General features: G+C 30.7%; 3 protein-coding genes across 3 annotated transcripts; 2 read left to right on the top strand and 1 right to left on the bottom strand.

The window, feature by feature from the left end:
* The first annotated feature begins 2,527 nt into the window (after positions 1-2,527).
* LOC125059067 (transmembrane protein 127-like) lies at positions 2,528-5,851 on the top strand. Its single transcript, XM_047663270.1, has 4 exons — positions 2,528-2,781; positions 3,400-3,657; positions 4,264-4,563; positions 5,045-5,851. The coding sequence occupies exons 1-4, from the start codon at positions 2,757-2,759 to the stop codon at positions 5,332-5,334; spliced, it is 873 nt and encodes a 290-aa protein (XP_047519226.1). The 5' UTR covers positions 2,528-2,756; the 3' UTR covers positions 5,335-5,851.
* A 938-nt stretch (positions 5,852-6,789) lies between these two features.
* LOC125059075 (nuclear receptor-binding factor 2-like) lies at positions 6,790-7,986 on the bottom strand. Its single transcript, XM_047663278.1, has 2 exons — positions 7,767-7,986; positions 6,790-7,651 (listed from the first exon to the last, which is right to left on the bottom strand). Exons 1-2 carry the CDS (start codon positions 7,788-7,790, stop codon positions 7,034-7,036), a joined length of 642 nt encoding a protein of 213 aa, XP_047519234.1. The 5' UTR covers positions 7,791-7,986; the 3' UTR covers positions 6,790-7,033.
* A 349-nt stretch (positions 7,987-8,335) lies between these two features.
* LOC125061844 (phosphatidylethanolamine-binding protein 1-like) lies at positions 8,336-9,522 on the top strand. Its single transcript, XM_047667477.1, has 4 exons — positions 8,336-8,751; positions 8,890-8,982; positions 9,051-9,105; positions 9,171-9,522. The coding sequence occupies exons 1-4, from the start codon at positions 8,527-8,529 to the stop codon at positions 9,362-9,364; spliced, it is 567 nt and encodes a 188-aa protein (XP_047523433.1). The 5' UTR covers positions 8,336-8,526; the 3' UTR covers positions 9,365-9,522.
* The last annotated feature ends 2,097 nt before the right edge of the window (positions 9,523-11,619 follow it).

The raw sequence follows: 11,619 nt of genomic DNA, 5'->3' as shown, positions 1-11,619 counted from the left end.
AAAACCTTTTGAATTTAAATAAGTACTGCATTTGAAACAAATAAAAATACGGCCATATATTTCCACCGGTTCAAAGTCGTAAAATATATGGTCCGAAACGGTAAATTTTCCAATCTTACAACTCTAAATTAATTCTAAAGCTTTCAACAAAAGCCCGGATGCCGTATCCTTCGCTGGAAGGCTAAAAGCTTTGCATTCATTGAAAAGTCTTTAGAAATTAAGTTACTTATTAAATTGGCTTACCTTTATAAATTATGTTTGAAATCCAATTATTAGGTACATTTGCGGTTGAAACGAAATTAAATTTTTCGCCTTTCGGGTGAAGATTGGTCAATTATTTTATTATTTATATAAATACAATTCTATTGTTTAGTAATTTATTTAGCTATTTTAAATGTGTCAGCAACTTGTTTAAATAACATGAAGTTTAGTATCCTAGTTCGCGAAGAAGCGATCGACACGTTTCTTGTGCTCGCCATTTCGATCTTCGATGTGCAAGAAAAGACGACGGCAACATCATATTTCTGAATGATTGTTCTTATAAAGAAACTCATACATTTTGAAAATATTATCTACAAAATCATGTGTTTATGGAAAAGTATTGCCAAGTGGAAAATATATTTATAAGAAGAATATATATAAGCGACTTTTACTACTGCACTTGTACGATTTGTACTTCACTTGACTAGTGTAACTTGAGTTTACATTTAAAAGATATATTTCGTTTTACTAGAATTTTAAGCATAATCTATAACATAATCATTTAAGATAAAATAATAAATTAGTTTAAATTCTCGTAAATTATAAGTCGTCCTCACCTACTTTGACTTTCGTCGTATGCAATGAATTTTGGAATTACCAGCGCCCAATCTGAAGCTAAAAGCTCTAGATTGGATTTGAGCGTCATTACAAAAAGGAGGTCATATTAAGCGATGAGACAAGAATAAGTTACCAAAGCTAACGGTTTTTTGGTATATTTTGTTTGAGCGCACTTTTATTATTGGGAGATGACAACAATGCATGTTTACAAAAAAAAATATAAACCATAGCTCTCATCTGTTTCTTGATCAGTTTTTTATTCTTTACAGGAAAATAAGACATATGCTCTTAGATATAGACATGTGCCTAACACATGTCGTAGACCTTAGACCCACAAAGTCGACATCGAAGTCTATCAGCTGGTACGGGCTGATCACCTACTTACACCTACTTACTTACAATACAGACACAGAAATCTGAAGCCCAATAACAAATATTATAATGCATATGAAGCTTCAATTAGTTGTTATTCATAAGCCCGGAGAATAATATTAATTTATAGTGAAATGTAAAAACAAATTAAAAAGAATAGAAAATTTTCATTAAATACCGCAAACTTGATACAACTTTAACAAAAACAATAACTCTAGTGGCTCCAGTTTCATGAAGTTAGCGCTGAAACATTTTAAAAGCACTGAGTGCTGTGAATGAATTATCGAACTATAAACTATTAGTAAACTTTTACCTAGCAAATAAGGCCATTCATATTATGTACCATACATACTATCACCGTAGTATCTAGCGCTTAGAACATTCTGGAATCCATCAATGTTCCGAAGATTATCTAATAATGTCTTTTGGTAACAGTAATGATAGTAAAACAACAGTATTTAACTATATTTTGAGGGATTCGCATTTTTAATTAATGAAGCGTAGTAGAATGCGAAAACTATCGCTTTAGAAATAGGTAATGCTTGAATGCTTTTCCATTAAGTAAAAGTGATATAATATTGTGTTCTCTGAGGGTTCTTATTTAAGTCTGGATGAACTGAAATTAATGTAAGATTATGTTCAAATGAAGATAACATTTATATAATAAATGAAGAATATATTTAATATAAGAGGGCAAACAAACGAACTGCAATAAATACTTACCAACTTCGAACTGTTGTTGTTAAGCGTTTATTTTGAGATTGGAAATTCAGTCAAATGTTTACCTTAGCAACGTAGTACGTACCCAGGCAGCTGTGACAATTTGCGCTTAGCATTCAGGAAATGCATACATAAATCATGCTGCGCCAAATTGCTTTCAATAAATTAGCATAACCAATGCCAGCCTATGATTAATATGACTTTGTGATGTTACTGAGCATAAAGTCTAGATGATTTTACGGAAGTTTTTATTCCACATATTATGAACTTTGCTTTCTCCGAAAAGATGAACTGATTATGAAAAGGAAGTCAGTCTCTCATTTAAAAACACTTACTAAAATTTAATTTTGTGATTATTAAATATATAAGGAGTTTATCTTTAGATACATTTTATATAGATTTAATAAATTAAACTCTTGTTGCATTTCTGAAATAAAAGTGAGATATCATTATTTAAATTAATACAGTTTTTAAACTACATATTATATATATCAACTAGTATTATGAAAAGGTGTCTGGATTATTAAGTATACTTCTGAACGCAGTATAAAGAAAACTATCATTATGACATATACATTGACAATACGCACCACTGTCAGTTGTCTATGTTCGCCATGTTTGATGTTACATTCTACAAATAATAATTTGAAGTTTGTTTTCAACTTTTTTATTTTCTGCTTCTAGTGTATTTTCGACATTCTGTGTCTTGTGATTTCATATTCATAAAACCTTATGTTTTAGTTTATATTAATCTTATTCATTCAGGTTTCATCTGTTTTTTGTTTGAATTGTGATTTCAAGTAGGAAAGCTGAGAATTGTAAACAGTGCTCATGGTGAGATCGTCATGGGTTGCTTAACTTGGATTAGAGGTAATACGATGTATTTATCAACCATTTTTGCAAGGAAAAAGAAATGTTATATGCGGTATTATTGACGCACCTAGTAGCAGATGTAATAGTTCTACTGTTATTTCTTCATGAAGCGTTTTACAAATTATATAAATATTATTTTCTTAGACAGCAACGAAAACAATAATACAGTCTCTATCTCCTTTTTCATGAATATTTCAGGAAATTATGAATATTCTTGTGAATTATTAGGATTACATAAATAAAAAGTTGCTCACCCACAAATTTTCACAGTTGGGGATTGAATGCTATTAATAGCTAGGCATGAATTATGATAATTATTAGCTAAGATTAATGTACTATATTATTAGCTAAGTTACATATTCTTCAAATTTACAATGATGTCATGATTATTAGATCACACTTTTTACATATATGGTACAATTTAAATATTTGATTATATCACACAAACTGCATTTGTTATCTTATATGATCAAATTATATTCCTTGCATTTAAAATATACCAAGGTTTAAACTAAAATCAATTGTGTAAACATTTATAACATTAGCCAAACCTAAGTACATTTATGAAAAGTACATAATATGAAGATTCATCTTATAAGCTTCTACATTTTTCAGGGCTAAAAATCTCATTTCCAATCAAAGACAAGGAGTTAAACAAAATAGCAGCCTTCTTTAACTTGAGTACATTTCTGCTGACATGTGCTGCATTGGTTCAGCCGAGTTGGTTCAGGATCAGAGGCCTACATTGTATTGAGAGCCTTTCTCTATCACAGTTCTTCACATTTGATCAAAGTGATGAGCCAGAAATATCCATTCATCAAAATGCAGATATTTATGGACATTTTAATATTATGACTGGAACAGATTTTAATGGTAAGACCTAGACCCATCGCTTATGTCTCACTGTACATGTAATTTTAAGTCACTATTGTCTCTATATATTTAAAGAAGCCTTACTGTAGTAAATTAGATGCAATGTTCTCTTTCTAATGTTTAGTTATCGTGGGTTATGTAAATATGCTATATATTGTCGTGTAAATATGCTATAAATGATGTCAATAAAAAATGAAAAGATAGGGTTACTAACCTTTAAAGCTTATTTTAAGGGTAATTGTCATGCTCTATTTTATAGTTTCTCTGAATGTAATTATTGGTATTTAATTGATAAGCTATGAGGAAAAGCATTTAAATTGATTTGCTGCTGTGGAATAACAAATATTGCAAACATACATTACAAAGTTATACATACTTACCAAGTATTAATAATAAGTTATGTGTTTGTTTGCTATATCTTTACATCTGATATTCAGACACAAGACTTAGCGAATTATGACTTGTATGTCGAAATACATCATTTACATATATGTATTTGTGTTCAGAGACACTGGAAGTCAAGTTTATACTAAGTGTATGATGAGTTTGGTAATTGGTGACTTAACCAAATGTGACAGTAGTGTATTACAGTTTTTTTGGTTTTAGGTCTTCCGCCATGCACAACACCAGAGATAATATCACTTATGAGAGTTCTAATACTCTTATGTTTCATGGTGTTAATATGTTCCTGTGTTGGTGTGCTTATAAACATCACATCACTGAATAAGCAAGCAATCCGAATGTTAAGACGTAATGCAGTACCGAGTATAGTGTGTGTGTTTTGGGTGATTGCAATAGTAGGAGTTTGTTACTATACAACAGTTGTATTGGGAAATGTGAATAACAGCGATCCTAATGAAATACAAGTTGATTATGAATATGGATTTTATACTATAACTGGAGCTGGTTAGTAAATATTATAATGTGTGTTAATAAATGTAATGTTTAAAAATCAAAAACTTACTACTTGATAATTTCTTTATATGATCACCTGGATCAGCCTTCTGTGTCTCTCAACATCTGTAGACTTTGGTCTAACCATTTCACCCTTAACATGGAGTATTTAATTCTATTACTAAATTTGAAAACCATTCACCCTTCAATAAACACTTTGTGAAAATGGATTGAATGGTGTATGTTTTTAAGACTTCATCATTGTAATCCCGGCATTCTTGCACTTTTACACTCAATCACTCACAATTTTTATAAAGAAATCCTTTGTGTTGTATAAAATTAATATCTTTATAGCCACTAGGCTGTGTTATGCACTATGTAATATATTTTTCGATGTAAAGTAATAATATAACCAGAAAACGAAACCTTGCTAAACTTCAAACAGAAAACTAGTACTTAAGCACACCCCGTGAAAATGTGATTTTTATTCCAGGTTGCACTGCCCTCTTAGCTTCTGCAGCCAACCTCTGGGGTGCTCCTCTTTCTAACGATGAAGATGTCCAACGTAGGAACCTAATGGAAGATTGGGATGGTTATGAAGCGCATAGTGTTGGTCCCACTCCATCCATACCAGCATTACCCCCATACACACCTAGTGCCTACCCTGCCGGATATGCCCCATCAGCACATCCTGCGTTTGCCCCACCTGTGTTGGGCACCCAACAGTATTTTCCTTTTGATGATTTGTCCACTTTGCCGCCACCCCCACCGTATACGCCCTAGGAAGTCCGATATAGTTAAGTGCTGTTCCAAAATGTTTCTCAAGGTACAATTTCATTTTCGACAGCCAAATATGTCATAAATTTATTTGTAATTTTAGAATTGGTATAAAGACTAATTTCTAAACAAAATGTATAGAAAAAAAATATAGAAAATCTATTTTTTTAAATATGTGAAATAAAATATTGTTCATATGTTTTAACAAAAATTGAAATTTTATGATAAATATATTATTAGACAACATAAAAAATTAAAGAACCAAAACTATTTCTCGTATGTATAATGCTTTATGCCCTAGTTTGCATAATTTTTAACAATATGATTCTGAACTTGTCTTAAAACCTCAGAAATAGAGATAATACATAATATTGTATCACAAACTAATATGGCTATTTATAGGATTTAATTGTTCATATAAAAATTTAAGATCAAAATTTGTAAATTACCTTATTTATGTCAAACTATAATTTCCATAGCAATATTAGTTGTTTTCTAATTATATAACACTTATTTATTTTGATTTATTTGTCTTTTAAGTTTATTGTGTATAGATATTACATAATGTTGGTCCATTATCTCTGATTATGTATTATTCTTATGCAAGATCATTCAAGCAATAAAAAAGCCTTTTACATATATAGTATATCAAAGAGAATGTGATAATCATAGAAGTAATCTGTCTAGAATATATAATACTAACCTGTAATTTTTTGTATATTTGTTAGTTCTAAATTCTAAAATTATCAATGTTCTCCTAAATGTGTTTAAATATTTATAAAATAGAGAAAAGCCTCGTGTTCTTAAAATAGTGGTTGTGATGAATGTTTTAAAAATTCTCCATCTATCATAACAAATTAATTGTTGTGCCATTCCATGTAAACTAATATCACCTATTAATTATGTCAGTTTAAAAGTATTAATTTTTCTTTTATCTATTTCATAAGGTTTTTGTTAGCAATATTTTAATTTAAGGTTCCAATGGTTTATTTATTTATTACTATATGCCATCTTCAGGTTAACCAGTGCAAAAGCAGTAGCAGTAATAGTTCTGAATATGACTATTTGCCAGGCATTCTCTCGTTTAAACACATACATTTGGTTATGCTAAGTGAACTACACATAAAATTAGCCTCAATTAATATTTTTTTACTTTAGTGTTTTTAGAGATCTGAATTAAACTCGAAATTAGCTGTTACAGTGTTTAATGGTATACTGGTGTATATTTTTTGTTACCAAAAAACTTGTTAACATACCTATTTATAGTTATTTGTTAAAGTGTACATTCTTTAGGATAAACATAGACTTAGTTCAAGAAATTATTTTTACATTTCAAGTTAAGAGTAATTTTATTTTTATGTAAATCCAATATGTAATACAAAAAATAAGCTTAAAGAAGACTTTTATTTACAATCATTTATGTTTAACTACCTAATGGGATGTAAATAAATAAATACTATCTGACATTAAGAAAAGAGTGTTTTAACTAATTAAAAATGTAATACAAAAAATAACACATCTTACAATTAACAACAGCAATTTTCTATACAGAGTGCAATCATGCCATCTTTCTATGTGAGATAAGGAAGATATCAAAACCAAGCATGAATGTACACCAACAAACTAGCATTTTGAGAAATTATTCTGATTTAGTTTTCAAGTCATTATCATAAAAATATATACAGTAGTAATATAACAATTTAATCTAATTATTTCGTGTAGGTTCATCACTCAATGTAATCCCATCTTGTGAAATATTTAGATACCTTACTCTCTCCTTTTCTAGAAAGTTCACTCTTTCTTTCAAAGTCATATTCTCATCTTTTAAAACTTCCACTTGTAGAACTAATTGTTCAACCAATGAGTGCAAACTATGATTAAGGGTCTGTAATTCTTCAATTACAATTTTTTGGGATTTTTCTGCCTTTCCTTCACTCAATTTAGCAAAATCTTTAATCTCACCTGCATCTTGATTAGTTGATAACTCATGAAGAAGTGTTTCTGATTCATTAAGGTTTTTATAAATTGCTACTTGCACTTTTGATGGTTCACCAGGTGCATTTATTTGTGAATCTTTGCTCATGTTTTTAAAGATATCCATAGCCTTTTTAACTCGTACATATTGTTCTTTCTTGCTCTGTATAAGATCCTTCTGTTTTAGGTGATAACTATGCTGCAAAGTAATAGACTCGAGAGCTACTGAAGATGAAGTAGATTTCATTGCATCTAAGAGTAATTCTGCTGCATTATGATGACATTGCATGGCGTCATCATACTTATTATTTTTTAAAAGTGCCTCGGCTCGTCTATGCTGCTGATGTGCCTAAAACAAAAGAATCTACACATTATGGACTTCAAATATAATTATCATTTAAGAACGACTACGTAGAATTAAAACAACGACGAAGGGGAACAAACTAAAAAAAAACAAATTTTACCTTGTTTAATGGATGTGTTTCCATTGTATTGTTTTATTAAGACGCAATTAAGTTCTTATATTATCATCATAAATAATATGATTATTTATTACTGATTTGTCAATATCTAATAATGAATTTGTATTTTGTTTTTATGTTTGGTTTTTTGGGTTTTACAATTAGAACAATAATTATTGTTTAAAGTTATCACAGCTACTGCTGAGTGCTGTTTACGTTTGTGGAAACTTGGAAAGTGCTTTAAAAAAATTTATTTTAAATTCACTATGACATTAACAATTACATAATTTTGATAGATGACACTAACAATAAACTAAACTTGACATTTTAGTTACAGACTATTTAATGAATATAGGATCCATAAATAATCATCGACATTATTATATTAACTTATTAATATAAACATTAATAGTTGAGTCAAATTATATTATAATTGTATATATTAAATAGTTTTTACCTTATTACTGAATCACTTACCTAACTAACTTGCATTATGGCTTATACTTGCAGAGCAGCTCTGTAACAAAAAGCAGCTTTAGCTCTTGTGTTTAAAGGATCGTTTTTTGGTCTCGGTAAATATTGCTTACCTACGTAGCTAAAGTATAGCTTAACATAGCTACAATATTTACAAATTCATCAACTTGTATGCGACAAACCGCAACTCAATTTAGTAAACATTGCAAATTTCTATACAATCCATACCAAATGCGATAGCAATCATTGTTTCAGTTATTAGTTACTATTAAACAAGTACGGTCAAAAAATGTTAATATTATATTTTACTTTATTGTTAAAGTTCGCTTTTGCAGCGCAGCCACAATGTACAGTAGCTGATGTAAAAAATTTGCTGGAAGGTTGTGAGCACCTTACAGGTTTAAATATCACCAGTGTTGGTGGTACAATGGTTAATGACCATAATTGCGATGTCTTACTTCCAAAGCAAGTTTTTCTTGAAGAGCCTTTATTTCAATATCCTCTTGCTGATTCGGTATGTATGTTTAGATCACAATGTCACTTACTCAACCCACAAGCTTAATCGAAAGGCATTGTGCGTTTTATCAACACATGATAATATAACAACGTACAGTTGAACAAATATTTAATTTTTATTAATTTTTTTTTTCAGAAAAAATTCTACACGATTATTATGGTAGACCCTGATGCTCCTCCTCAGTTGGACGGAGAGTTCTTCTTACACATGTTAAAATCGAATATTCCGGTAATTCTGAGTTTTATACTCTTTAAAATTAATAAAACACATTCATCACTAATATGATTATTTTCCAGGGTCTTGCTCTAAAAGGAAAGGAAAGTGTAAAAACTGTGGGAATTGACTATAGAGGTAATGTTCTCTTTGTATAGATTATGTACATTTTAAAGAAAAAAACTAAAACTCTTTTTTTTCAGGGTATAAGCCACCAACTCCACCTCGCGGAACAGGCCCACATCGCTATATATCTCTATTGTACGAGCAAGCCGACGGAAATAATTTTTTGCCTTCAGTGCCATCTAGCCGCAGTCGATTTACTTTAGCAAACTGGCTTCGGGGCAAAAACCTTTGTGGACCAGTCGCTGGAACACAGCTCCGAATACAATTCTAGATGGCTTAAAAGGAAAATTAAAGAAGTACACTGATTATTAACTAGAGGGCATTTTGTTACACCGATCAAATAATGCACGTCCAATAGATAACTTCAAGAGCAAAGTAAAATCTTGTTTTTTCTTGATTTGTACGTAAATGACTTGCTTGACGGGTAAAGGAAAATATCGCATTTCTGTGTTGTTACGATCGCCCCCATGATCGCAACAGCTCTGAAGTCTTATCCATAAAGAACAGAAAAAGAAAAAAATCTCTATTAATTTTCCTGAAATTGGGCCCCCAAAAATAATAGGTATAAAGATAAAGAGGAGTACATATTATCAAGCAACAGGCGTTTTCGTGAAGTGAATTAATTTTCTACGATAGAGTATATTATGCGTAATAGCAGAGAAAATTAAAGCATTAATTTTAACGAAGCCAAGTTGAAAAATAATACATTTAAAGCGTAGGTTGCGCACGCGACAAAACCCACGCCTAGACATTTATTTTATTTTGTTCTATGTATCTCATATTTCTCTATGCTTTTTTATCAGCACTCCGAATTTGTTAAAAGGATCATTAATTTTAATTGTTTAAAAGTAATATGAAATAACTGATATAACGAAAAAATTTTTTTTACATTTAGTTAAAAAATTTGAAATTCCGTCTCCTAATTGAGTCCGCCTTGTAAATAAATCAGTCACTGTAGCTTAAATAATTAATTCACTCACTACAGTCATAGAGAAAAATCAAGAAAAAGTGAGTTGAACTTTGCATGTTTTTTCCACTAGCGTAGCACGATACCGTCAATATACCATACATTAATTTAAGGTAGTTTTTTCTTCCTGTTTTGGATTATTGGAGATTTCCTGGCCTATTTATAGGAAAGTACCTACATCCCTTCAATCGGTTATTGCGGGTTTATTTTCCTTCACAAGTTTACCTTCGGCTTATTCGCCACTTGTTACTCATGGCCATTAGATGTTTGTTTGTAATAAATGGACTATTCAAAAACAAAGGTTGCTTAAAATTTGCAAATAGAACAATAGTTTCTATAATAAAATAATAAAAACAATTGTAGTCAACTAACTGTAAAAAAATTTAATAAATCAGTGGCCCTACAACCTTTTTTTTAGGTCTGGGCCTCAGATTTCTGTATCTGTTTCATGATCATTTGTAAATCTAATAGGCAAGTTGATCAGCCACCTGTGCCTGACGCACGCCATCGACTTCTTGGGTCTAAGGCAAGCCGGTTTCCTCACGATATTTTCCTTCACCGTTCGAGCATATGTTAAATGCGCACATAGAAATAAAGTCCATTGGTGCACAGCCGGGGATCGAAGCTATGACCTCAGGGATGAGAGTCGCACGCTGAAGCCACTAGGCCAACACTGCTGTCAACAAAATGTACAATTTTTAATTATTCCGATCGTGTTTCATAACGATCAAAGTGAGACATGACATCGGCCATCAATTATAAATTAACATAGTCGCCTCGTTAAGAGAGAATACCGTTAAAGTAAGCTTTGATTAAATACAAGAATTTTGAGTAACGCATCTAGCCGAGTTTCCGGCGCGGGCACACGCCAAACCTGTCTTGCTTTCGGAGCTTTAATGCCCAGGTATAGACCGCGCTTTTTGCTTATGGATAAAAAACTTTTTATATGGCACGTAAAATAATTTGTTTTATTATGTCAGCTGCAAAATTGCAAAAATCAGTACTGTCCCTTAGGAATAATAAAAAATCTAGTTGGTTATTCAAACATATCTTAATAAAATGCCCTTGACAATACTTTTAAATTCAATGAGTTAATTAGGATATTTGCGATGTTTTAATGTTATCAATATTATTATAATTGAGCTCTAGAGTTTTTGTGTATGTTGTCTGCCGCGTATTCTATACATTAAAGACTGTTTACGATTCACTAGCTTCCTGTGATAAAAATACAAGTTTCGATACGACAAGGAATTTGGTTAAGGCTTTATAATGCAGATGAGACGTTAATTGGTTACTACTCGATCAATGAAAGGCGATACCTGCCATAAAGATAATATACATGTTATTAGCGAATATATTCTTCTATCAGTCAACGTATCTTGGTATTAAAGAAGTTGTTTTAAGCGATTATATATTTAAAAGTTTCAATATCGCTTAATCCTATTTATGCTGCTTAAAACAACAATAAGTAGTATTAATTTTTGACATGCTATTTTGTGAATGGTAAATGAATTTGTTTGCAGATAATGTAAGTAAATAAAAAAAACAGTTCACAAATT

This window comes from Pieris napi, chromosome 2 (genome assembly GCF_905475465.1).
Source record: "Pieris napi chromosome 2, ilPieNapi1.2, whole genome shotgun sequence".
Taxonomy (NCBI): domain Eukaryota; kingdom Metazoa; phylum Arthropoda; class Insecta; order Lepidoptera; family Pieridae; genus Pieris; species Pieris napi.
Note: the sequence above shows the minus strand (reverse complement) of the source record. Positions and strands in the feature narration are given on the sequence as shown.

What these genes read in the sequence shown, in the direction of transcription:
- LOC125061844 (XM_047667477.1), top strand. Translation starts at nt 8,527, where the DNA reads ATGTTAATATTATATTTTACTTTATTGTTAAAGTTCGCTTTTGCAGCG. An exon ending in TGTTAAAATCGAATATTCCG is followed by an intron (nt 8,983 to 9,050) that starts GTAATTCTGAGT and finishes ATTATTTTCCAG; the next exon opens with GGTCTTGCTCTAAAAGGAAA. An exon ending in TGTGGGAATTGACTATAGAG is followed by an intron (nt 9,106 to 9,170) that starts GTAATGTTCTCT and finishes CTTTTTTTTCAG; the next exon opens with GGTATAAGCCACCAACTCCA.
- LOC125059067 (XM_047663270.1), top strand. Translation starts at nt 2,757, where the DNA reads ATGGGTTGCTTAACTTGGATTAGAG. An exon ending in TTGCTTAACTTGGATTAGAG is followed by an intron (nt 2,782 to 3,399) that starts GTAATACGATGT and finishes TACATTTTTCAG; the next exon opens with GGCTAAAAATCTCATTTCCA. An exon ending in GACTGGAACAGATTTTAATG is followed by an intron (nt 3,658 to 4,263) that starts GTAAGACCTAGA and finishes TTTTGGTTTTAG; the next exon opens with GTCTTCCGCCATGCACAACA.
- LOC125059075 (XM_047663278.1), bottom strand. Translation starts at nt 7,790, where the DNA reads ATGGAAACACATCCATTAAACAAG. An exon ending in AAACACATCCATTAAACAAG is followed by an intron (nt 7,652 to 7,766) that starts GTAAAATTTGTT and finishes CTTTTGTTTTAG; the next exon opens with GCACATCAGCAGCATAGACG.